This window comes from Procambarus clarkii, chromosome 92 (assembly GCF_040958095.1).
Source record: "Procambarus clarkii isolate CNS0578487 chromosome 92, FALCON_Pclarkii_2.0, whole genome shotgun sequence".
Lineage (NCBI taxonomy): Eukaryota > Metazoa > Arthropoda > Malacostraca > Decapoda > Cambaridae > Procambarus > Procambarus clarkii.
The window spans coordinates 3,736,750-3,764,131 of NC_091241.1; the positions used below are offsets into that span (position 1 = coordinate 3,736,750).

General features: G+C 38.2%; 2 protein-coding genes across 4 annotated transcripts; one reads left to right on the plus strand and one right to left on the minus strand.

The window, feature by feature from the left end:
- Positions 1-2,224: 2,224 nt before the first annotated feature.
- LOC123775159 (RWD domain-containing protein 4) lies at positions 2,225-14,279 on the minus strand. 3 transcript variants are annotated; one of them, XM_069319153.1, is made up of 5 exons: positions 14,140-14,279; positions 7,498-7,614; positions 6,404-6,513; positions 5,558-5,768; positions 2,225-3,908 (listed from the first exon to the last, which is right to left on the minus strand). In XM_069319153.1, the coding sequence occupies exons 2-5, from the start codon at positions 7,594-7,596 to the stop codon at positions 3,756-3,758; spliced, it is 573 nt and encodes a 190-aa protein (XP_069175254.1). In that variant the 5' UTR covers positions 7,597-7,614; positions 14,140-14,279; the 3' UTR covers positions 2,225-3,755. The 3 variants fall into 3 exon arrangements, with proteins under 3 accessions (XP_069175254.1, XP_045626055.1, XP_045626056.1); XM_045770099.2 differs by lacking the exon at positions 14,140-14,279 and adding an exon at positions 13,883-14,014; XM_045770100.2 differs by lacking the exon at positions 14,140-14,279 and adding an exon at positions 13,888-14,008.
- Positions 14,188-27,248, plus strand: mRpL24 (mitochondrial ribosomal protein L24). The gene is made up of 6 exons (XM_045770098.2): positions 14,188-14,322; positions 16,982-17,154; positions 19,096-19,227; positions 19,569-19,662; positions 21,286-21,446; positions 27,097-27,248. Exons 1-6 carry the CDS (start codon positions 14,227-14,229, stop codon positions 27,194-27,196), a joined length of 756 nt encoding a protein of 251 aa, XP_045626054.1. The 5' UTR covers positions 14,188-14,226; the 3' UTR covers positions 27,197-27,248.
- The last annotated feature ends 134 nt before the right edge of the window (positions 27,249-27,382 follow it).

Here is a 27,382-nt window from a genome sequence, read left to right on the forward strand (position 1 = left end):
GTAAGTGGCTTTTAAATATCCTGGGACTTTGATGGTGCTACATAGACTCCCCAGCTAAATGCCTTTTGATGATCACTACTATTTTTTTTCTTGGTGACATTTAAAACTTTGAATCAAATTACTTTTAATGACTTGTACATTTAACTTAACATAAACTTAAGAACTTGACAGTTCTAATACTGAAAAAGTTCTTTCAAATGTTTGACTTTGAGTCTGGTTTAGATCTCTTAGCCCTACTTTTGTTTTTAGGTTGCAACAGTGCTGTTACTGTGTGCCAACACTTGCCTCTGTTGATGGCAAGTCTAATGATAGACTTGCCATCATTAATAATCTTGTCGTACCTGTATTTGTGATTGGCTTCAAACACAAGCATGCTACAATTGTCTAAGAGTTGCAATTAAGGATGCTCTCCCATTAATTTCTAGTTTGGAGACGTGTACATGTTGAGTAAAAGTAGTATGGCAAATTGTTTGGTCTAAAGGGCCTAAAGGCTGCTCTGAGCAACAGCTTGTTGGATCAAGCTAGGCTTGGGGTTCTAAGAGTTGTTCTACTTCCCATCAAGTGGATAGAGTACCAAAGGCCATGTTTATATATGGGCTTGCCACTCGAAATAAGCCATTGCATTGTCTGCACAGTAATGACTCCTTGCAGGTCAGCATTTAATCCCCAACTGTTAGTGGTTGTGCACCATTTCTATCTTAAGTATCCAATTTTTATCCTTTCCAAGTGCCATACAGTCATTAAGGGTTAGTGCTTTCTACTGATAATTATCTTGCTTTATTATAACTACTTCCAGCTGCACCCTATGGAGTGGTGTAGGGAACCATCGGTGTACAGTATGTTTGTAAGGGAGAGCTCTGAGCAGTGTCAATGCCTCAAGATGAAGCTTGGACTGATCTTTAATGTACTTTTTAGGTGGGAAAGAGGTTCAAATTTGAAAGTGGGTGATCTCTTGAAGTGTAAGAAGGTGCCATTGTAGTTGCATTAAAATTCGTAAATCAGATTTCATACTCTGTATGGTTGCAATTTTAGCAATCCATTTTGAGCAACGTTAACCAATAAAGGTCTGGGAGGGATTTTGTGCAAGGGTTAGGATGAGCTACTATAAGCATTTTGATACCAATTAGAGCATTAATTTTAGTAACATGACCAACAAAGCTTTTGCAGAGCTCTTTTTACTTCATCATTGATTTGATGTCTTCTCGTCCTTTCTTTGTGTTGTCTGGTGCATCACGCTTTGTCCTGTTGCCATGTGTTAGTGATGCTTGATTTTGTTAGTGGTTGGTACCAGCAGCAGCTAGTTTGTGTACCCCATGCTCATCGTAGCATGGGCTACGATGTGCGCAAATGGATTAGAGATGGCACTAAAGGTCTTATTCAGACCTCGGTGTATAGCTGTTGCTCTTTTTGTCAATCCTGTTTCAAGGTTAGGTTTTCTCAGGTGGGGTAGCCAGCCAGGCTGGTGTGTGTTTACAAGCATTGCTGCTTATTTTGCTCATATAGTACTGTAAGTCGGTGACTAATATTCGGAATTGAGGGTTTTCGGGTGGTCTAATAGCATTGGGTCCATATCTTTTTGGATGTTTCTAGTCCTCGCCAGGCTAATGCGATGCTTGGATGCTGTTTCTTCCAGATAAGCCACTAGCACGCATAGCATTTCAGGCAGGTCTTTAATCCTACCTTTTCCCAAAAATACGACCTTCAAAATTATTTAACCACCAGGTACCAATTCACTGCTGGGTGAACAGTTAAGGATTGACATGCAGTCAATCCTCCCAGGCCAAAGCGCTTGTGAAGCGCCGGGCGAGCGCTTTACCACTAAGCCATGGGGACTTCATGAACAAGTTTACATGTTGCCTACACTTGGCACTGGTCCAGCTGCTCCACCTTTGACCCTGGTAATTATGTAAATGGTACAGATTTTAGCCAGGAGACTTCCATGATGCCTTCTTGGCCCTTTGACCATAGGGTCTTGCCACACGGTGAGGAAAGTTCTGTAGTGATCTGTCAATCACTATAGTTATTCCTGCTCTTTGCTCGTATACCAGACATGATTGCTCCTGCTCCACACATATGGTATTCCAAAATACAATTCCAACACTGGTATATATTCATGTTTACACCTGTATTTACTATGTTAAGATTATAGATTACATCGTGCAGCACTCTTCAAGGCTGCTGTATTGGTGGGGAGTACACAATGATAGGATGAGTTAAACACTACTTTAATCAATATATTATATATTATGTGTACATTTAGCCTCCAGCTTCACCTGGTGTCATAATTACTCTTAACCAGCCTACCCACTAGTGTCCTTAAACCCTCTTGTTAGTTACTTCATGAAAACATGCATCTCATACTTTCTCAAAGGTTTCACCTTTTGTCTCCATACACCAATGAAAGATAGTGTCTGCCAATTAGAGGGTTGTCAGTATGGCAAGTTGCCCCCACAGCGTGTCAACATCTCTCAAGGTCCAGACCAGAACTGGCTTCCCTATCCTAGTTTCTGGCAACAAATCTCCTTTTTCCATGTGTATGACATCACCTCTGGCAGCTTTATAACCTTGTAGGCAGATAAGCTGAGGATCTCTATATTGTGCCTCAACTTAATATAAAATTATTTTGAACCATTAGCTTCTGGGCGCACCAGGTATTTCAAGTTGCTGTCAGCTTCTCATAAAGGTGGAAGTTTAAGAGGATTTGAATACTGGCATCCCACATTGTCTCATCGACCCATTCACAAAGCACTCGTACTATAATTCTTCTGGCACTGTACTTTGAAAATGACATACTGTACCTAAATGTATTCATTCAAGGTCATTACTCTGGTCACAACACTAAGAGTTATTCCTTCTCTTCCCTCTTATATACATTCTACTGCTGGACAATACTGCTCCCAGGCATGCAAAGCAGTTGTGTTGATCTTGTGTCCAAATAGAAGAGGTGGAGTGAGCTTTTATTGGCTACACTCGTAGCACTGGCCAATCATGGCCTGGAGTGTTGCAAATTACCATAAGCTGAGCTGCCAAAATCATATATATATATGCCACCAACCCACTCAAACTTTATTTAGCCTCAAACATGCATCAGATAACGTCACTCCAGCCACTCCAAATGCCAAGGACCTCCTGCGACTACAGCCTCCCTCGTCTCTGCAGTATCCTGAACCTTCATGGATTCATCTAAAAAAAAAAACTATCATTCTGTAATTTATATTGAGAATATATACCCAGTACAGTTGATTGTTACTGTGTTTCAATGCCCATCTGTCTGATTACTCTGAAGAGGTTAGGCACCATATAAAGAATTACAGACAATATGAAAAATATACCAATCAGTTTTATATCTATTATTTAGCCTTACTACAGCAACTAGCACTCAACAGCCAGTATCATGCAACTTCACAGCCGCACTAGCACATTCAATAAAATGACAATACAATAGAATGGCAAAATTATGTTACGTGGAGATTTCTGTATAAACAAACAAATGGCAAAAAACGGCAATTCAGTTACTTTTATTATGAAAATTTTTTCATCAGGACCAAGTTAACTTTATGGAAAAAAAATATTAATGTTACATACAGTATATCTAAACTTAGATTTAGGGTTAAAATTCTTAAAATAAAACTATTCATCATCTTTTTTTTATTGCAAACATTGTGAAAACCAAAGGACAATGAGAAAACAATGAACAATTTTCATATTATTAAATGCCAGAAAAAACATGTACGTATCTAATACACTGCTCAATGCTATCCATCATTTTTCGAGTTACCAGTTTGAGAAAGGTGCTTAACTATATCAACCCAGTTATATCCGCGAGATCGTTCTCCTGCTGCATTTTGCCGGTCCCACATTCGCCGTTTCTGTGCCTTCGTTAGCTGTTCTTTTTTCTCTCTCTTTCCCTGTCAACAAATTATTCATAGATTAGTAAATGAGCAGGCTATATGTACAAATACAGCACAGCAATAAATTCATGTTGTGAATACATATTGTATATTGCATATGCAGTTAAGCAAAAACAACTATTATTTTCCTGCAAGGTGTGATGAGTATTAGTAACTAAAAGTTATGTAACAAATTACTATAGTTATTTTAAAAGATAGGAGAGGGTCAGTTCCAGTCGTCTGCCAAGTCTCTTAAGTGCCTGCAACTTTGTACAAAAAATACACCAGCAAGCAATACACAGGCTCGATGAAAAAAGAAAGGGCCTTACAATGATCATTGTAAGAGAAATTATTGTAAAAGCAGATAAAGATCAATCACAATTGTTGATACTTGGCAACTTTATTTAAAATCGATAGATCTATGAAGTCTATGAAGCAATAACAGGACTTTTGGACCAGCCGATTCGTAAACCTCATCCTGGAATATTTCATGTATCCACATGTAAAACAGTCCATAAGAATGAGAGGATGATGATCAATTATTGCTGGATTTGGTATTTACCAGGAAAGAAGAAGAGATATTTAACATTCAATACCTTCTTTCAATGGACAAGAGGAACCATGTCCTTTTGGAAATCAAATATGTAATGCATTATAATGTAGAAGAGATTGAAGACAATGAAATAGTGGAAAAACTTGATTTCAAGTTTGACTTGAAGGGTTCCTTCAAAAGTGTGGTGAGACAAGGAGGGTTCCTTCAAAGGTGTGGTGAGACAAAGAGGGTTCCTTCAAAGGTGTGAGACAAGGAAGGTTCCTTCAAAAGTGTGGTGAGACAAGGAGGGTTCCTTCAAAGGTGTGGTGAGACAAGGAGGGTTCCTTCAAAGGTGTGGTGAGACAAGGAGGATTCCTTCAAAGGTGTGATGAGACAAGGAGGGTTCCTTCAAAAGTGTGGTGAGACAAGGAGGGTTCCTTCAAAGGTGTGGTGAGACAAGGAGGGTTCCTTCAAAGGTGTGGTGAGACAAGGAAGGTTCCTTCAAAAGTGTGGTGAGACAAGGAAGGTTCCTTCAAAGGTGTGGTGAGACAAGGAGGGTTCCTTCAAAGGTGTGGTGAGACAAGGAGGGTTCCTTCAAAGGTGTGGTGAGACAAGGAGGGTTCCTTCAAAGGTGTGGTGAGACAAGGAGGGTTCCTTCAAAGGTGTGGTGAGGCAAGGAGGGTTCCTTCAAAGGTGTGATGAGACAAGGAAGGTTCCTTCAAAAGTATGATGAGACAAGGAAGGTTCCTTCAAAGGTGTGATGAGACAAGGAAGGTTCCTTCAAAAGTGTGATGAGACAAGGAAGGTTCCTTCAAAGGTGACCCTCCTTTATCACCTTCAAAGGTGATAAAACTGTTACTCTTCAGTTCCATTTGCTACCTAGTAAGTTAATAGTAAGTACCACCTGTTTTACATAATACTGTGTGTTTTGTCGTCAAGTGGTAATGTGTGTATTTTATACAGGAAACTATATGAAAATGTACATATCTGCATGGGTATATGTATCATTTCCTGCCAATTTAAGCAGCTTTTCTAATTTTGTTACAAAAGAGAAATAATAAAAATGAACATAGTTTTTACAATATGACTCATTGCACTAATATCAACTACACATAATACAAACGAAGGAATATACCTCTCCCTGGTCATCAACAACTGAAATCTGACCAATTTCAGATGTGATTTCAGAAACGCCCAACACTGCCGTCTCAACCTGGTGGTGATCCAAGATGTCATCCTTGGCCTCTTTCAACCACTCAAAGAGTGTAAAGGTCATACTCATGCCAAGGTTGGCTTCTGCTTGTTCCCGTAATTCTGTCATGATCTTTTCTTTGGCCGAAGGTAAACTGAAAAATGAAGCTGGAATTGCTGAATGTGAAATTAACCTCTCTACTTATTCATACATATATGACAAATGTTTCAAAGTTCCCATGTAACAGCAAAAGTATCTGAATACGTTTGGACCATACAAGGAAGAACATGATGTGGTGGTAGTTGTGTTTGTGGTGCTTGTAATATGGGAAGTGCTTATTGATGACAGCCGATCAATTATATTAGGGAGCAGCTAAATGATCAGAGGAATGATTTATATTACAGTAATGTATTACATTATTACAGTAATTACAGTAATGTAAAAAAAAAATACACATTGTTGAAAGAAGATGAATTTCTTTAATATATCTTGACTTAAAACATACTTATTTTGTTACAGTATTGTGTTTGACCTTAATAATATTGTCAACATAACTATAAACTCATGTTACTTATGCTGCTGCATCTCAGCATAAATAAGCCATTTATGTTACTCTTGAACTCTGAACAAGACTAATGTATAATCAAATAATAATTAGTTTAAGGCTGATCAGATGGCAAGCTATGGTCACAATAACCTTGCAGTTAATAGACTTTAGCCCAACACCTGATCTCACTTGTTATTATTGTCATTTAAGTTGATAGCAAAGTTCAACACAGTTTAACTTACATGTGTTTGTTGTAAAATAAATCTAAGTTGATAGTAGGTACTGCATCTGGATAGTCTGGACCCCAACTGATCTCCAACAGGAAGGATTTGTTGTCCCCTTCTTCGCCATACTGTGGACAAAAATCACCATCTAATTTCGTGTCTGATGAGAAAAGAAGGACGAGACAATTTTGCGTCTGATGAGAAAAGTCTTATCTTTAACTCATAAGAAGGAAGTCAGTTATTCTATCTCCAAGAAGCAAGCAATAAAGATGAACTATCTCAAAGGCCTACAACAGCTTATACACCAGTTGTGTTTTACATCTTCATAAAGAAGAGAGTAAAGAACACTCAAGAGCAGGGAATATGAACCAAGAAGAGTTAAATATGGAGATACACTATGTGGAAGCGATGAGTCACAATAACGTGGCTGAAGAATGTTGACCAGACCACACACACTAGAAGGTCAACACTATGTGGAAGGTAGTGGGCCAACTCACTTATTCATAACATGGAGGAAAATAATGAAATATAAACTCATCTAGTCCTATTTAACATAGTCCTATCCTACAGAAAATAATCTTTCTCATTTTGTTCAATAAATGTACTCATCACAAATCACTATCCTTGGTCTCTTTCCAGCCAGAATAACATGGCTGCTGACCAATTTAGCATGAGTGACTTGCAAACAAAAAAGAGGGACAGTTGTTAACCTTTAAAAGCACAGTAACTCTTAGTGTTTAGTAGAGGCAGTTATGGCCACTGGAGTATGACTACATAGCTACTGATACAACTTAGCTCACTAATCAGTTTAAGGGTGGCTTTCCTTAATTTTAACACTATATTCAGATGACAAATCATGAGAAATACTTTACAGATATCTGCATAAAGCTGAGGGTTACTGATTATTCTCTTGTTTGGTATGATGATACTGATTCACTGTAATACTAGCTAGTGAAAAATATAGATTAAGGGATGTCCTTCAAATCTTTAGCCCTTTTCATGTCATTATTATTTTCCTCTGTGCTGTTGCCTCCCCAAACCAACTATATTGAAGATTGTAATGATAATTATTCTTAAGTGGTGGCCATGTGAAAAGCTAAGCACTTTATAACCTTGTATTGAAATGTGGAGTTGTTAATCATGCAGAAGTTTGCATCTCCTTCATATATAGATTGAAGTACCTCACGCTCCTCTTCATGCTCTTCCCGCATCGTTTCAGTTAGGTGTGTCTGAAAAAGTTTAAAAATAACTAATACAGTACTGCCATATCCATATTATATATATATATATATATATATATATATATATATATATATATATATATATATATATATATATATATATATATATGTCGTACCTAGTAGCCAGAACTCACTTCTCAGCCTACTATTCAAGGCCCGATTTGCCTAATAAGCCAAGTTTTACTGAATTAATATATTTTCTCTAATTTTTTTCTTATGAAATGATAAAGCTACCCATTTCATTATGTATGAGGTCATTTTTTTTTATTGGAGTTAAAATTAACGTAGATATATGACCGAACCTAACCATCCCTACCTAACCTAACCTAACCTATCTTTATAGGTTAGGTTAGGTTAGGTAGCCGAAAAAGTTAGGTTAGGTTAGGTTAGGTAGGTTAGGTAGTCGAAAAGCAATTAATTCATGAAAACTTGGCTTATTAGGCAAATCGGGCCTTGCATAGTAGGCTCAGAAGTGAGTTCTGGCTACTAGGTACGACATATATATATATATATATATATATATATATGTCGTACCTAGTAGCCAGAACTCACTTCTCAGCCTACTATGCGAGGCCTGATTTGCCTAATAAGCTAAGTTTTCATGAATTAATTGTTTTTCGACGACCTAACCTACCTAACCTAACCTAACTTTTTCTGCTACCTAACCTAACCTAACCGATAGAGATAGGTTAGGTTAGGTTAGGTAGGGATGGTTAGGTTCGGTCATATATCTACGTTAATTTTAACTCCAATAAAAAAAATTAACCTCATACATAATGAAATGGGTAGCTTTATCATTTCATAAGAAAAAAATTAGAAAAAATATATTAATTCAGGAAAACTTAGCTTATTAGGCAAATCGGGCCTTGCATAGTAGGCTGAGAAGTGCGTTCTGGCTATTAGGTACGACATATATATATATATATATATATATATATATATATATATATATATATATATATATATATATATATATATATATATATATATATATATATATATATATTCAGCTTGTGGTCAATGAGAACGCCAAGGAATTTGCCATATATATATATATATATATATATATATATATATATATATGTCGTACCTAGTAGCCAGAACTCACTTCTCAGCCTACTATTCAAGGCCCGATTTGCCTAATAAGCCAAGTTTTCCTGAATTAATATATTTACTATAATTTTTTTCTTATGAAATGATAAAGCTACCCTTTTCACTATGTATGAGGTCAATTTTTTTTTATTGGAGTTAAAATTAACGTAGATATATGACCGAACCTAACCAACCCTACCTAACCTAACCTAACCTATATATATAGGTAAGGTTAGGTTAGGTAGCCAAAAAAAGCTAGGTTAGGTTAGGTTAGGTAGGTTAGGTAGACGAAAAAACATTAATTCATGAAAACTTGGCTTATTAGGCAAATCGGGCCTTGCATAGTAGGCTGAGAAGTGAGTTCTGGCTACTAGGTACGACATATATATATATATATATATATATATATATATATATATATATATATATATATATATATATATATATATATATATATATATATTTTATTAAATATGACCGAAAAAGTAAGATTAATAATTCTAACACGAATTTTCTCAATCTTTCGTACATTATGCTTCACTGTTGGAGGTAAATCAAAAATCACTTCTCCAAAATTCATTTTTATTTCTAGTCTGACGCGACACGGGCGCGTTTCGTAAAACTTATTACATTTTCAAAGACTTCACAAATACACAACTGATTAGAACTTGCGTTTCCCTGATTTTATATCTACATTTGAGTGAGGTGGGAAGGGTGATGTGGCATTACATTTGAGTAAGGTGGGAAGGATGATGTGGCATTAGAGGATATTAATAGGGTATTAAAAGTATCAACACAAGACAGAACACGAAACAATGGATATTGAATAGAAGTGTTTGTAGAAAGCCTATTGGTCCATATTTCTTGATGCTTCTATATTGGAGCGGAGTCTTGAGGTGGGTAGAATATAGTTGTGCAATAATTGGCTGTTGATTGCTGGTGTTGACTTCTTGATGTGTAGTGCCTCGCAAACGTCGAGCCGCCTGCTATCGCTGTATCTATCGATGATTTCTGTGTTGTTTACTAGGATTTCTCTGGCGATGGTTTGGTTATGGGAAGAGATTATATGTTCCTTAATGGAGCCCTGTTGTTTATGCATCGTTAAACGCCTAGAAAGAGATGTTGTTGTCTTGCCTATATACTGGGTTTTTTGGAGCTTACAGTCCCCAAGTGGGCATTTGAAGGCATAGACGACGTTAGTCTCTTTTAAAGCGTTCTGTTTCGTGTCTGGAGAGTTTCTCATGAGTAGGCTGGCCGTTTTTCTGGTTTTATAGTAAATCGTCAGTTGTATCCTCTGATTTTTGTCTGTAGGGATAACGTTTCTATTAACAATATCTTTCAGGACCCTTTCCTCTGTTTTATGAGCTGTGGAAAAGAAGTTCCTGTAAAATAGTCTAATAGGGGGTATAGGTGTTGTGTTAGTTGTCTTTTCGGAGGTTGCATGGCTTTTCACTTTCCTTCTTATGATGTCTTCGATGAAACCATTGGAGAAGCCGTTATTGACTAGAACCTGCCTTACCCTACAGAGTTCTTCGTCGACTTGCTTCCATTCTGAGCTGTGGCGGAGAGCACGGTCGACGTATGCGTTAACAACACTCCTCTTGTACCTGTCAGGGCAGTCGCTGTTGGCATTTAGGCACATTCCTATGTTTGTTTCCTTTGTGTAGACTGCAGTGTGGAAACCTCCGCCCTTTTCCATGACTGTTACATCTAGAAAAGTTACATAGGAATGTGCCTAAATGCCAACAGCGACTGCCCTGACAGGTACAAGAGGAGTGTTGTTAACGCATACGTCGACCGTGCTCTCCGCCACAGCTCAGAATGGAAGCAAGTCGACGAAGAACTCTGTAGGGTAAGGCAGGTTCTAGTCAATAACGGCTTCTCCAATGGTTTCATCGAAGACATCATAAGAAGGAAAGTGAAAAGCCATGCAACCTCCGAAAAGACAACTAACACAACACCTATACCCCCTATTAGACTATTTTACAGGAACTTCTTTTCCACAGCTCATAAAACAGAGGAAAAGGTCCTGAAAGATATTGTTAATAGAAACGTTATCCCTACAGACAAAAATCAGAGGATACAACTGACGATTTACTATAAAACCAGAAAAACGGCCAGCCTACTCATGAGAAACTCTCCAGACACGAAACAGAACGCTTTAAAAGAGACTAACGTCGTCTATGCCTTCAAATGCCCACTTGGGGACTGTAAGCTCCAAAAAACCCAGTATATAGGCAAGACAACAACATCTCTTTCTAGGCGTTTAACGATGCATAAACAACAGGGCTCCATTAAGGAACATATAATCTCTTCCCATAACCAAACCATCGCCAGAGAAATCCTAGTAAACAACACAGAAATCATCGATAGATACAGCGATAGCAGGCGGCTCGACGTTTGCGAGGCACTACACATCAAGAAGTCAACACCAGCAATCAACAGCCAATTATTGCACAACTATATTCTACCCACCTCAAGACTCCGCTCCAATATAGAAGCATCAAGAAATATGGACCAATAGGCTTTCTACAAACACTTCTATTCAATATCCATTGTTTCGTGTTCTGTCTTGTGTTGATACTTTTAATACCCTATTAATATCCTCTAATGCCACATCATCCTTCCCACCTTACTCAAATGTAATGCCACATCACCCTTCCCACCTCACTCAAATGTAGATATAAAATCAGGGAAACGCAAGTTCTAATCAGTTGTGTATTTGTGAAGTCTTTGAAAATGTAATAAGTTTTACGAAACGCGCCCATGTCGCGTCAGACTAGAAATAAAAATGAATTTTGGAGAAGTGATTTTTGATTTACCTCCAACAGTGAAGCATAATGTACGAAAGATTGAGAAAATTCGTGTTAGAATTATTAATCTTACTTTTTCGGTCATATTTAATAAAATATGTCTACAGGAAAGACGGCTACCAAAATATATATATATATATATATATATATATATATATTCAGCTTGTGGTCAGTGAGAACGCCAAGGAATTTGCCATCTATTTTGTTGTTGTTGTTATTATTATATATATATATATATATATATATATATATATATATATATATATATATATATATATATATATATATTTGAGTGAGGTGGAAGGGGTGATGTGGCATTAACACAAGACAGAACAAGATGTGGCATTAATAGGGTATTAATTTCATCAACACAAGACAGAACATATATATATATATATATATATATATATATATATATATATATATATATATATATATATACAGTATTATATATATAATATTTATTTATTTTATTTTATATTATATATATATATATATATATATATATATATATATATATATATATATATATATATATATATATGTCGTACCTAATAGCCAGAACGCACTTCTCAGCCTACTATTCAAGGCCCGATTTGCCTAATAAGCCAAGTTTTCATGAATTAATGTTTTTTCGTCTACCTAACCTACCTAACCTAACCTAACCTAGCTTTTTTTGGCTACCTAACCTAACCTTACCTATAAATATAGGTTAGGTTAGGTTAGGTAGGGTTGGTTAGGTTCGGTCATATATCTACGTTAATTTTAACTCTAATAAAAAAAATTGACCTCATACATAGAGAAAAGGGTTGCTTTATCATTTCATAAGAAAAAAATTATAGTAAATATATTAATTCAGGAAAACTTGGCTTATTAGGCAAATCGGGCCTTGAATAGTAGGCTGAGAAGTGAGTTCTGGCTACTAGGTACGACATATATATATATATATATATATATATATATATATATATATATATATATATATATATATATATATATATATAACAAAATAGATGGCAAATTCCTTGGCGTTCTCATTGACCACAAGCTGAATTTGCAGGGACACATTCTAAATATATAAAAAAAAAAGTTTCAAAAACTGTTGGCATTCTTTCTAAGATCAGATATTATGTACCTCGCCCTGCCCTGGTGACGCTCTATTATTCCCTCACCTATCCATATCTTAACTATGGTATTTGTGCTTGGGGTTCTACTACCCAAAATCATTTACGTCCTCTAATTACTCAACATAAAGCTGCTATTAAAACAATATCCAACTCTGGCCCCAGACATCACTCGGTACCCCTACTCAAATCTCTGAATATGTTAGATATTAAGTCACTGCACATCCTCTCATGTGTATTTATATTTATATATATATATATATATATATATATATATATATATATATATATATATATATATATATATATATATATATATATAAAATGCTGAACTGTAATGCCAATCCTGACCTCAAAAGCTTCATTGAAGGTTGTAACAGAACCCATGAGCACCACACCAGAAACAAATACCGTTTTGATATTCTAAGAGTACGACTTAATCAAACTAGAAATGCTCTACAAATCAAGGGACCCAGAATGTGGAATGACCTTCCCAATCATGTAAAAGACTGTACCTCTCTCAACCAGTTTAAGATAAAAACTAAGCACTATCTAATAAATTCCCTGTAACCTACCTTACCCCTATATTGTCAACCCATGTCTGTTATTTTTTAAACAACGCTGTTTGTCGACCTAATTGTATTTGTGCTGTTTTTTTCTGCCATGTTCCCCTCTTTTATATTTTTATTTGTTCTCAACACATTTTATACTTTAATCTCAATTAGTATTAAGTTTTAGTCTTTAATGTTTTTCCTGCCAGAAACGCTTTGCATAATAGTGGCTTTAGGCATTGTATGTACTAGCTCTATCTATAAATCTATCAATTTTTGTATAACCTCTTGTATGTATGTACTTTACCTGAATAAACATTTGAATTTGAATTTGAGATTCCCTCATTCCAGTCACATACTGCATCAAAAAATAAAAACTCTTATGGTTACTCTACCTTAAATTGAAGTGCTTTAACATTAAGTTTAGAATCAGAATCATGTAGGTATCAAAATGAGACAATAATACAAGTATTCAAGCAGGAGGGATTCAATTATGATGCCAAAAAGTGCAAGAGTAAAAGTGTCAGTGGTGCATGGGAGAATCCAGCACCGGGATCGGAGAAGCTATGCTCTGGGCCTTCCAGTGTGGCCTGGTCACCGACCTGACCTAGCTGAGCACCTCAGATACCTACACTCTGAGGAACTTTAAACCACAAATCTGAGAAAGGAGATTTACCTGACCTGGTGACCTGGCGGGTCTGAGAGCCGTGTTGACCTGGGCCAGCTGGTGCCGTGTTTACAAGCGTCGAGCTACAATCCCCCACAACCCACCGACACTACTCCCACATCTCTTAACTCACACCTAAATACTCACAAAAACAATGTTAAATATTGAATAATACGTACATTTTCTATAATATTGAATAATATTATAAGTAAATTAACAAATAGTACAATCAAATGTAAAATTAAAAGCAATTAGTTTGTTAGTACAATTTTAGATGAAAGTTGTCCAGGAGGTTGAGGGCGGCTTCGGTACTGGTCACTTTATCCTTGACCATCAACTTTGGAGCAAGAATCATGCCGCGGTTAACGAGGTTACTGAGCAATGTGGCGGATATGACAAAACAAGTGTCAAATCTTCCAGAATCGTACATAAAGAGAGCTATGGAGCAGGTGAGGAAGCAGGCACTAGCTCAACTTTGCTGCTGGCTTGACCGAGTGTTGACATCTTTGCTCGTTAATTCGATATTGCCATAAATCATTTTTTATTTTTAACCTCTTGGGTTGATACGTCTTGTTCACGAGGAACTTGATAGATTTTTACTTTATCATATTTATTGTGGTGGGGGATGAGGTATTGACTGTCCTTGAAACCCATTCTCAGGGGGTTGTGTTCCTTCTGGCATTGAAGAATTATTCCAAACTGGACTTTGCAATTGTTTCCATAAGTCGATATACAATGTATCCATAAGGCTTGGTATATTTTCCCTGACAAGGGTAACGTTTAAATTGAACTAATTTCCATCTGACAATAGGTGTGAGGTGAGGTCACTGTATTGTTTTAATCATTGCTTAGATGTATTCCATGGGGGACATTAGTCCAATAGAATGTGTACAAGGAACATGAGAACATAATAATAAGAGCAACAAGTGGAAGCTTTTGCCAATACGAGGCGGCTTCTCTCTATATTCACCCAAGCTCGTTCATATATATATGTCTAACCTTCATTTAAAAAAAAAGATCCAATGATCCCACATAGATCACGTACCCAGTAATTTGTTCCGTAAATTTAAAGCCTTAATTTCCTGAAGCTGAACTTGTCTAATATACATCTTTCGGTTCGAGTTCTATCTTGTGTTAATACATTTAAAATCTTATTTATATCCTCTTTGTTATATCCTTTTATTCATTTACAATTTAATCATGTCATCTATTGTACTCTTCATCTTTCTAGAGAACATCAATTTATCTTTTTCACTCTTGATTTAGAAAGTTTCTAATTCCTGGTATTATGTCATCCTTGTCAGTTTGCATTCAAGTGAATTTGTCTGTTCTATAGTACAGGGACTAAAACCGAGCTACATAATCCGAGGCTTAACAAGGGTAAGATAATACTTAAGATTGTTTGTCTAATTGCTAGTACAGTACTTTTAGAAATATGTTCCAGTATCCTATTTACTTTATTCCTTAAACTGAAATTCCCCCAGTAATTATGACTCCAGAGCTTTTTCACATTCAGATTTTGCAATCTCAACAGTCAAGCTAATATCTGCTAACTATTGTTATTATTACCTATGCTTAGAATCCTACATTATTTGTCACTAAACAGCATCTGGTAATCATTTGTCTATTTTTAAAGTTTCTCTAGATTGTCATTAAGCAGTTTTGGCTTCTGAATTTATTTTCTTCTATTTTAATTCTGCAAATTTCTTGTAAATCCTATATGATGATCTAAATCTAAATCTGATCTAAATCATATATACTGTATACAGTATGTGGTAATGAACAAAGGTCCTCATGACAGCCCTGCGGCACTCCATTTAAAACGGTTTCCAATTCGCTTAACTCCCCTTATTTTAACTTTGCTTTATTTTAACCCCTGCACTGCACACCTGTTTACAGCTGACAAGCCAGTGGTACTTTTAGTCATAGTCCTCCTTAACCCTGTCACAAGTTTGGAAGGTTTTATTGTTTGCAACACTCCCTCGACAAGTCACAGTGTTAAGGAAACTTGGCTTTATCCCTCAGCAATCTGTCTTTTGATCCATGCAACCATCTGAGGTAATTTTGGGAAGATTTTCCACGCTGGGTGTTCCCCATAGGTGGTTGTAAGCCAATCCCATAAGGTCAGGAGTTCTTGGCAAAACGTTCCGGCTGGAAAATAGAAGAGAGAAAGGACTATCCTCTCGTTTGTTTCATGCCGTGTTCCATTTAGGAGGGCGTGTCTGTTTTTTTTTTTTTTTTTTTGGCTATCTTAGCTTGTGTGAAATGAAGAATCTCCTCTGGCTACCCTCTGTTCATGAAATGAGTCTACAGCATTATACAGTAATAAAAGGGGAACTGCATTGTGCTAATTGTTAATGAAGGCTGTCATACAGATGGACATAAAAGCCCAAATGAATGACCTAATAATAACTTGCGATGATTTCGATCTATTTTCACCGAGTGGTTTATATTAAACACTGGCCTTATTGCCGCTTAACAATGCTGCTTCTGGTAAAAAGGAATAATCAGCTTTTCTCCAAGATGTAAAAATTTTTGTTTAACCAACAATTCCTCCTCTTGCTTCCAATATTTTTCTTTCAGAATGTACTGTACTGAATTTAGAATGGATTGTTGCTTTATGCACAAAAACAGTTAAATTATTTACAAAGAATTCAAATACTATTGTCACTAAGTGGGCAGTCTGGTAAAAACTATGATAGCAATTCTTGAAATTTCATTTAGTTTTAAGATGGTATGGAGTTGTAATTTAGTCAGGTACTGTACTGTTGTTATTGAATATAACTTATGAGATGACCAACTGATGATAACTGATGAGTTAATCCAAATATTAAACTATCAAGTGCTGCTTCATTTCGTGGTGTTTAATGTACGGTACTGTAGTAGTGAACAGTATATGAAAACATTGCATGCTATGTATACACTTTGCTTCTCAGGTACACCATTAATTCAGTGAAGTGTGCTTTTATAGAATTCTGTAGAGTAATTTCTTATACCATACAATACTGAGCACTGCTATAACTAAAAAATGTTGTCTGTATTTTTATATTCAAAATTATATGCCATACATATTCATATTTTGAAGATCTAATAAGTGTCTACTTACAGGTTGAATGGAAAACTCCAGAAGCTATACAATACAGACAGACAGAGATCAAGAGGAAAAAGTTTCGTTATACCACAAATCGACCTTGGACAAAAGAGTTCTGGCAACAAAACCGGCCTGGAACACGTCGTAAAAAGGTGTTTCTGGAACCTGTATTAGAATGGACATTCTTCAAGTAAGTGCAAATTCTAATGCAAGACATTAAAGACAACAAATATAAGAAATATCATTGGAGCAACAACAAATGCTTTAAAGATAACTTTAAGATGTTTCTGCTGCTGCTGCTGCCACGGCTGCCTCCGTCTTATCCTAACTATCGTATCCTAATCCTAATGCTCCTCTTAAAGACTCCTTCCCTCCCTGCCACAACCCCTTGCCACTTTTAGGGATAATTGTACAACTACCATCACTGCCACTGCTCCTCCCGCTGTTGGTATTTCTTCTATTATACATGGAACAAATTATACTGCCACAATACCTTGTAGTTGTGTAACTGTATGTTGCAGTTTCCTGTTCAGCATTTTCTGTAAGGTCTGTGCTATGACAATACTTATAGCAATAGAAAGCAATATTCAAATATTCTGCAACTTCATAAACAAAGCCATTTGTATTGTATCTACTTTTCTTTAGTTTCATGTAATTATTTTTAGTGGCCAGATGTCCTTGTAATTTGAATAATTCTTTTCATTTGAATGTATAAAAAGTCTTTAATATTTTGAAGGTTAGGATTTCAATTTTCTTAGTGTGACTATCTCACTTATAGCAGGATTGACTTTTTGATCCCTGATGGTCCAAGTGGTTGGACATAATTTCCTCCATCACATCATCAAATCCTATCTCCTTTCAAATTTTTTTTAGTTAAAGATGTGGCAGTTAATTTATATGCTGTATGCTGGTGAGTATAGTAAATATTAATTTGTGGTCCATGGACAGAGTTAGTGTACTAGTGAGTTATGGTACTGTCTCTGAATGGGATTAGTGTCTTTACATATAATTAGTCGAGCTCATTTTCTACTGACACTCATAAATCCCAGGTTTGACTCTTGGGCAGGACAGAAATGGTTTGGCATGTTTCCTTTCACAAAAAGCTTCTGTTCACCTAGCAGTAAATAGGTACCCATGAGTTAGTCTACTGTTTTGGGGTTACTTCTGGGAACAGTCAGTAATTCGACCTGGGGGGGGGGGACCACCTCGACATAAGCCTAATGTGTTCAGTATACGTATACACACACACAGGCTGTCTGTCCCTGACAAAACAAATTATAATCATTGCATTATATAGCAAGTCTTTGATTTGATACAAATCCATTATTCAAATAATATTTACAGAGTTGTACTTCTCTCAGCCCAGGGTTTGAAAATACAAAATATGGGACCTTTCAAGAGTTGTATAGTCATGCTAGCTTATTCCTTTTTTCTGTTGATTACCTTGCCTTATCTCGGAAACCTGCTGGAGGTAGATTGATCTACATTTAAAAATACAGATATTATTTACCTTATGGCTACCATATCTAGTGGCAATGACAGACAGGAAGGTTGGAGCTTGTCTAAGGTACATCCCATTATTCCTGAATTTTTTTCCTTTTAAATTTTGAGCTGTTTTGGCATTTAAGGCTTTGGTGAGTAGATGAATCCATGGGTTTATTACACGATGGATGAAAAACCTTTCTCTGCTCTACATTGTATAGTACAGTATAGACTTAAAGGTGTAAATAGATAAGATATTAGGGATTGATATACTGTACTGTAAGGTAATTATCAGGAGAAAGTAGTAAACCATTACAACTATATAGCACTTAGAAGGGATACGAGGAAAAGGATTTAAGTTAAGATGGAGGAGAGGAATGGTGCCAAAGTACTTGGATGATCGGGGATTGAACCTGCATGAAGCAAGACCATCACTGTTGTCAAAGTGGTTGGGCCCATTCTACCCAAGTCATTCAGTATGTACCTGATTTGCAAACTTAGACATCATCCACCATGCTACTCCAAAAGCAATTAACTGACTGATAGAGCAACAAATTAAATACTTAACTGTCCCCTCTTTCCCTTCCTCCATTGATTGATTGCTGTATGAAAGCAGTGTACATTACTTAACTTTATATGTAATCTTCAGAGGTGACCGGGTAGAAATCCTCGAGGGTCCAGACAAGGGCAAGCAAGGTTTAGTGAACTACGTTGTCCAGGAGAGGAACTGGGTTATGGTAGAAGGACTTAATTGCCACTACCGCAATGTGGGCAAGAAAGGGTAAGTGTCTCATGCTATTCACTGATTTTTTTTTTTTTTTTTTTTTTTTACATCAGTTCTATAATTCTTCTTTGCATGTACTTAATGGATATTACCATAGATGGTTACTCTTTTTAACACTCAGTGGGCCAGCCAAAGGTTTAGGGCCCACACAAGAATATCCCTGAACAAAAAAAAATACTCCTGTATTATTTTTTTTATATTAGCGTGCACTTCTGTGAGCCAATATGTAGATATCTTGTTCAGTTTATCATGGTGCCCCTGGGATCTCGTGACATCCTGCACATGTTTGACCCATGTGTTCTGGAGAGGAAATTTTGTAACCAATTGTAACGTTGCAGAAATTATCCAGGCATGATGATAAAGAGCGAGGCACCGCTGCTGGTGACAACGCAGGTTGCTCTTCTTGACCCTTCAGATGGTAAGCCAACTGAGGTATGTTGCTTTTCAACTCCTTTTGCCTTTAAAATAATTTAGAATAGACCATCATTCGCATTTTGGTCCATATGTTTGTGTAAATTTCAGGAAATTTTAAATTTTTTATATATATTTGTATATACTGTAGTATGAAATGCCTGCATCGTTTTTGTTTATTGAAGGGAACGTACTGAAGCAATACTGTGCATTTGCAATTTGAAGTGCCCCATATATTTTGGTGTTCATTGTGCATACCAGGTACTAAAATGATAACTCAACTGCTTGTAATTTACTTTACATACAGGTATTTAGTTTTTTTAGTCTTTAGTAAGATATCTCTATTTTCTGTGGGGAGCCCCTTTGGCTCCCTGGAGCTATTGAGCTAATATGCAATGTATTTTAGAAGAGGGCATTAGTGGATGGGGGAGCAATACCCCCTTGGAAACCCCCTGTGGTTGGGGTTTTTCCTAATCTGCCATCGACTGGGGTTAGGCACCCAGAAAGGTAGGCATAACAAAACAAACCCTACATGGTAAGAAAATTGCAACCGAAAACCGAACAGATGTAGAACTCCCCCCAAATCCCAAGGAAACAAGCAAATGTCACACCTCACTGCCGCTTGTCCGCACAGCTCTCTCCTCCCCAGGAGGGGGAGGGGGAGCCCCAGACCTCCCACGCCTGCTACTCGGCAACTCCAGTTCGTTGACTAATGCGATCTAGGGCAGTCGTCAACTGTGGCTTCGATTTCTTGGCAGTGTTTTGCCTTAGGGAATGTTGCCCTTAGAGGGGGTTGCCTCTGCAACATAGTGTTGTGGTGGTCAGGTGGAGTCTGGTTGGACTTGTGATCCTGTGGTCCCGGGTTCGATCCCGGGCGCCGGCGAGAAACAATGGGCAGAGTTTTTTACCCTATGCCCCAAGTTCAAGTATGTTTATTGAGATAAGCAAGAAATACATCTCAAAGGGATAGAGTAGCTTAGGCTATTTCTGCCCCCCATGACCTATGCCCCTGTTACCTAGCAGTAAAATAGGTACCTGGGTGTTAGTCGGCTGTCACAGGCTGCTTCCTCGGGTGGAGGCCTGGTTGAGGACCGGGCCGCAGGGACACTAAAGCCTTGAAATCATCTCAAGATAACCTCAAGATAGGTGTAATAAGTGTACCAGGGCTGCATGCACTTAGGGCAGCCTTCCCTAAGTGCCCTGTGAGTTCTACCCCTGGGTGCTAGGGTTCTCTTCCCTGGCATCTTTGGGACGCCATTTCTGTAGGGGTTTTTGCTGATCTGCATTTACCCCGGCCTTGTGGCCAGCTGGGATTTTGTGGCCCTTGTTTGGCCTTGGGTAGGGAGTGGTATTGTTGCTGGTTGGAGCGTCAAGGTGTTGTGCACCCAGCTTACCTGGTTTAGTTGGTAATGAGACTCGGGCGGCTTTGGGGGCTGCCTCGAAAGGGCAGTTTGAAAGTCTCCCTGTAGGTAGAATTCCATTGACTAATGTCCTAATCTAATATATCTCATATTAGCCCGATAACTCTCCGGGGCTCGCCCAGAAAATGGCGTTTCATTACATTCAACGCTGGTTTTTAAGGGAAAATGGTAAAATGTGCATAATTCACTTTTTTTGTGTGTGTGAAAAATTGATTTATTTTAGGGTGAATGGCGTTACACGGAGGAAGGAGAGAAAGTCCGAGTCTCTGTACGTACAGGAAGAGTTATTCCAATACCCAAGTTGGCTGAAGAAACTGTAGACTACAAAACAAAATCAACCTATGCAGAACAAGAGAAAGATACAACAGCTGAAAATTTAACAAGGTACAGTACTAATTATTTTGTTAAAAGTTGAGATGAGTTGAATTAAGAATTTTTGTAGAATTACTGGTACAATATTTGTAATAATTGGAAGAAGGTATTGACCCTTCACCTGCAGTTATGTTGTGTACATTTTCTCCCATATGCACAATACAAAAATTTTAATATTTTTTAAATCATTAGAAGTGGTAGAAAGTTAAATATGGAGAAAAAGGGAAAAAAAGATAAAATTATCCTTACCCATAGTGCTGGTCTGGCAAGTTCACCAAGTTGTTGGAAGCCAATTTTGCCGCCTGCACATAAGGCCAAGTGTGTAGTTACTCAGATGTTTAATTATCTAAGTGTAGTTACAGGATGAGTGCTGTACACATGGTGTCCCTTCTTCCCAGTACTCTGTCATATGATGCTTTGAAACTACAGTACTAATAGTTTTGGCCTCCACCACCTTCTCACTTGTTCCAACTGTCTACCACTCTGCAAAAGTAAACTTTCTGATGTTTTCTGTTGGGAGCTCCATTGGCTCCCTGGAGCTATCGGACTGATATATGCTATATTAGTCTGGGGCTTCAGTCACATGGAGTTCTGCCTACTGGGAGCCAGAACCTGACTCCCTCAGAGAGGCGTAGGGAGTAATGGCCTATGAAAACTACTCTTTGAGAGTATATTCATGTCCGACTAAGACCAGGGTTAGGCACCCAGAAAGGTAGGCGTCCCAAAACAACCCTGACTGATAGAAAATTGCAACCCAAGACCGAACAAAGCCCAAGAACTCCCCCCCCCCCCATAAAACAATGCAACATGCAAAACGTCATCAAACCGACTCATCACTCATGCCCCCTGCATTCCCTTCCTTTCCCCTCTGCCCCTAGACGAGTTATTTCTGTTGGGTGTCCCCGGTGTTCCTTCGTAGGGTTCTGCTTGTACATTTTCCTACCCTGTATTGTCTACAATGACACGTAACCCTTTCTCTTCCTTTGGAAGATTGGGGTTTGGGGGGTTCTTTTCTTCCCCTTGGTATGTGTTGTTTGCTTTCCAGTCCCTTCTTCAGGATACCACTTATGCTGTGCGTATTTTTCTTGAGTCCGTCCTTGGTTACGCTCCGGCTGCTGCTTGGATTTTTCTGTTTTGATCTTTTTTCGTGGAGTCTTTCCTTGTCTGTTCCACTGGGGACTTTTGGGTGCAGGTCTTGTGTTTTCTGACTGTGGTTTGGGGGTAGTTTTCTTCTGAGCACAGGTATTGGGATGGTTACCGTGTCCTGTATGCTCTTCCGGCTACCCAGCCTTCAGCCCTCCGTTTTACGGCCGTTTTAGCCATGCGGCTTTTTGTCAGACTCATGGGTCTGAAATTCCTCGGATTCATCCTTTCGGCGGTTTTCTTCCTTTCAGATTCCTTTGAGAGTTTTGGGAGGCCCTTGGCGCATGCCTTCGGTGTGACCCGATTTTGCCTCTTGAGTCGGTTCCAGTTTTGTTTGTTGGGATCCTCTTACCTTGTTGGGGGTGTTTCGAGGTGTCGGTGCCTTCCAGGTTGGCAGCCTCCTTAGATGGCTAGTTGGTTTGGGCTCCCAGTCAGTCTGTGTGTCTGCTCGCTAGGGGTTTGATTCTTTCCCAGCTCCCTGGGTTCGGGTTCCTGGTGACCTGGAGGAAGTCTCATTTGGTTCCATCTGAGGTTTGGACTTGGCTGGGACTTGTTTGGGATTCTTAGACAGCGTCTGTGTGTCCCTCCTGTGGCATTGCTCCGGCTGCAGTCCTGCCTTTGACTGTTCTTGAGGGGGTCCTGGGTCACTCTGCAGTTGCTCGAGCAGCTGTGTGCAAGTTTGAACATCGCTGTGCTGGTTTACCTGCTGCTTCTGGGTACCACTCTTGCTCCCACGATCTCTGGGTTCGTCGTCCGGGAGCCTTGCATTGGTTGCTGCGTCTCCGGCTTTCTTTTTTTTTTTTTTTTTTTTTAAGGATCATTGCCTCGGCACCTTCCGGAACCCTCGCTCGATGTGTTCATGGACGCCTCGTGTCTCAGCTGGGGCTTTGTGACAGTTGCTCACCAGGTTGGCCAGGGGCGGTGGGCTCTGTCATTCCGTCAGGCTCACAGCACAGTGCAGGAGTTTGCGACAGTGTGGCTCTCACTGTGGTGGGTTCGGCTAGCTCAAGGCTCTACGATCCTGCTCCATTTGAACTGCGCCTCGGTGGTTCATTGCCTGATCCGCAGGGGGGCTCTTTAGGGCTGGTCGCTGAGAGTGGCTTTTCTGCTGCGTTCTTGCTCTCTCTGTTTAGCTCTCCGTGCGGTTCACATCAAGGGCGTGTCCAAGGTCCTGGCAGATGGCCTGTCTCGGTTAATTCCTCTGTCCACGGAATGAATGGCCGACTCCTTCAATTGGCTTTGCCGGACGTTCGGGCCCGTGGAGGTGGATCTCTTCGCATCGGCATGGTATGGTCTTCCCAGTGTATGTGGCGCCCTTCCCCGACTGCAAAACCGTCGCGTCCTGCCGACACCATTCAGCAGGACTGGTTGATGGGGGGGGGGGTACCTGTACCTCTTCCCCAGTCGAGCTGTTGCTTCGTGTTCTATTGGAGGAGGGTTCTCCTTCTGGCCCCATGGTGGCTGGGCGTCTTGGGTTCATCCGTGGCTTGCTCGGTGTCTGAACCCAGGGCGTTTTCCACGGCTCCGCCTCTTCCAGCAGATCGGGCCGGTGAGGTACCTTGCTGGGTTGATTTACTCTTTCGCTCTTCGTGTCTGATATTTTTGAAGCGTGTATATTGCCACTTGTATGGTGATCAGGTGGCTTCTCTTGTGGTGTCCCACCTGCAATCTCATGGTGTTCCTTTCACCACTTCCTTGCTCTTTGTAGGTTGCCTTCTGTTTCTGTCTGCATTGTCTTGTGTTTCCTTTCTTGGTTGTTTCAGGACCGACATCTTATGCTGAACATTGTCACCTCTTATCATGCAGCGCTGGCGGAGCCACCCTGGCTTGCGTTCAGGGTGGATGTCACTTAGGCTCCGTTCCGAAAACTTTCTTGTGCATTTTCCACCTCCTGCCTGCTCATACGCCGCCTGAGCCATCCTGGTCTTTATACCGGGTGCTTTCTTTCCTCTCTTCTCCTTGGTTTGTTGTGGCCCCTTTGATCCAAGGGTGTTTTCAGAAGGCTTTGTTTCTGTTGGCTTTGGCCTCTGGGGAGTCGGATAGGTGAGCTTCGTGCACTCCTCCGATGCAGGGGTTTCTGCTCTTCTAGTCCAGGTGGATGTTCTGTTCGTTTGCAGCTGTCTCCTTCTTTTCTGGCAAAGATTGAGATGGCGGGCTTCCAGAGGGGTCCGTAAGTTATTGATGCTTGGTTGATCTGGCTGGGGGGTGCATCATGTTTTGTCCAGTTGCGGCTCTCCACCATTACCTGCGCGCCTCGGGTTCTGTTTCCAAGGACATGCTTTGGGTTAATCAATTTCCCTCATTCCCTGTTCTGGGGCTCGGGGCTCTCAGGTCGTCTGTAAGGTTGTCAAGTCCAGCAAGCCTGCGGTCTATCCTCATGCCCATAATGTTCGGAAGTTTGCGGCTCTTGCTGCTGTCTTTGGGAACATGTCTTTGGTTGACATTCGGGCACAGGGGTTTTGGAGGTATTAATTTTAAGTTTAAATTTAACTTAGAAATATTATAAATTAAATATTTTAAGCAAGTCTCAACATGAATGTTTTTGCCCTAGATTTCATAATGGTTTGTATTTCATGTTTCAACATGCCATACACCAGTGAAAGACATTGCTTTTTGGAACTATACTATACAATATATTTTCTAAACACTAAAATGTGGAAAAAACTAAGTAAAGAATAAAAATATATGTTGTAATAAACAAACCTTCAAGATTTAATATATATATATATATATATATATATATATATATATATATATATATATATATATATATATTATATATATATATATATTATATATATATATATATTATATATATATATATATTATATATATATATTATATATATATATAATATATATATATATATATATATATATATATATATATATATGTCGTACCTAGTAGCCAGAACGCACTTCTCAGCCTACTATGCAAGGCCCGATTTGCCTAATAAGCCAAGTTTTCATGAATTAATTGTTTTTCGACTACCTAACCTACCTAACCTAACGTAACTTTTTCGGCTACCTAACCAAACCTAACCTATAAAGATAGGTTAGGTTAGGTTAGGTAGGGTTGGTTAGGTTCGGTCATATATCTACGTTAATTTTAACTCCAATAAAAAAAATTGACCTCATAAATAATGAAATGGGTAGCTTTATCATTTTATAAGAAAAAAATTAGAAAAAATATATTAATTCAGGAAAACTTGGCTTATTAGGCAAATCAGGCCTTGAATAGTAGGCCAAAAAGTGAGTTCTGGCTACTAGGTACGACATATATATATATATATATATAATATATATATATATATATATATATATATATATATATATATATATATATATATATATATATATATGTCGTACCTAGTAGCCAGAACTCACTTCTCAGCTTACTATTCAAGGCTCGATTTGCCTAATAAGCCAAGTTTTCCTGAATTAATATATTTACTATAATTTTTTTCTTATGAAATGATAAAGCAACCCTTTTCTCTATGTATGAGGTCAATTTTTTTTTATTGGAGTTAAAATTAACGTAGATATATGACCGAACCTAACCAACCCTACCTAACCTAACCTAACCTATATTTATAGGTAAGGTTAGGTTAGGTAGCCAAAAAAAGCTAGGTTAGGTTAGGTTAGGTAGGTTAGGTAGACGAAAAATCATTAATTCATGAAAACTTGGCTTATTAGGCAAATCGGGCCTTGAATAGTAGGCTGAGAAGTGCGTTCTGGCTATTAGGTACGAGATATATATATATATATATATATATATATAATATATATATATATATATATCTCGTACCTAATAGCCAGAACGCACTTGTCAGCCTACTGTGCAAGGCCCGATTTGCCTAATAAGCCAAGTTTTCCTGAAGTAATATATTTTCTCTAATTTTTTCTTATGAAATGATAAAGCTACCCATTTTATTATGTATGAGGTCGATTTTTTTTATTGGAGTTAAAATTAACGTAGATATATGACCGAACCTAACCAACCCTACCTAACCTAACCTAACCTATCTTTATAGGTTAGGTTAGGTTAGGTAGCGGAAAAAGTTCGGTTAGGTTAGGTTAGGTAGGTTAGGTAGTCGAAAAATAATTAATTCATGAACACTTGGCTTATTAGGCAAATCGGGCCTTGCATAGTAGGCTGACAAGTGCGTTCTGGCTACTAGGTACGACATATATATATATAATATATATATATATATATATTTTCTCGACCATGCTATGACCCCTATGAATTTCTTCCAAGGACTCTCATTGGAACCCACTGTTATAAAGTATAAGATGTGGCCTTGGAAATATGGTAAAATTTCTTTGTATTTTTCAACCTGTAATGTGTTCCTAGGCAGATGCAACTACATGGGGAGATCTGACACTTGTCTTGCACATACATGGTGATTTTTTGTTAATGTATTAAACTGTTAAGTGTGTCAATATTGTAATAATAAGGAACTGCTGATATTATAGATTACTTTAAGCCAACTTGTAATGGTTGTGTTTATTTGCAGCATTACCTTTGAGCCTAAACTGAAGACATTTGCTATGGACATAGCAGAGAAAATGGGCATCAAAGAAGATAGAATTCCTCATAAGACATTCTGGTATTGAATGTTGAATTTTGAAGGATTGTACATACTTTAAATGAAATTAAGTTCTGAAATGTGTGTCATTTAATTATTACCTTTTATAGCTTTATCTGTTAAATGTGGGATCCAATTTGTCAAAGATACATGTAGTCTATATGATCCATAACTGTTTACCAAGTAACAATTACGGATCTGGTTGTAAACAAAT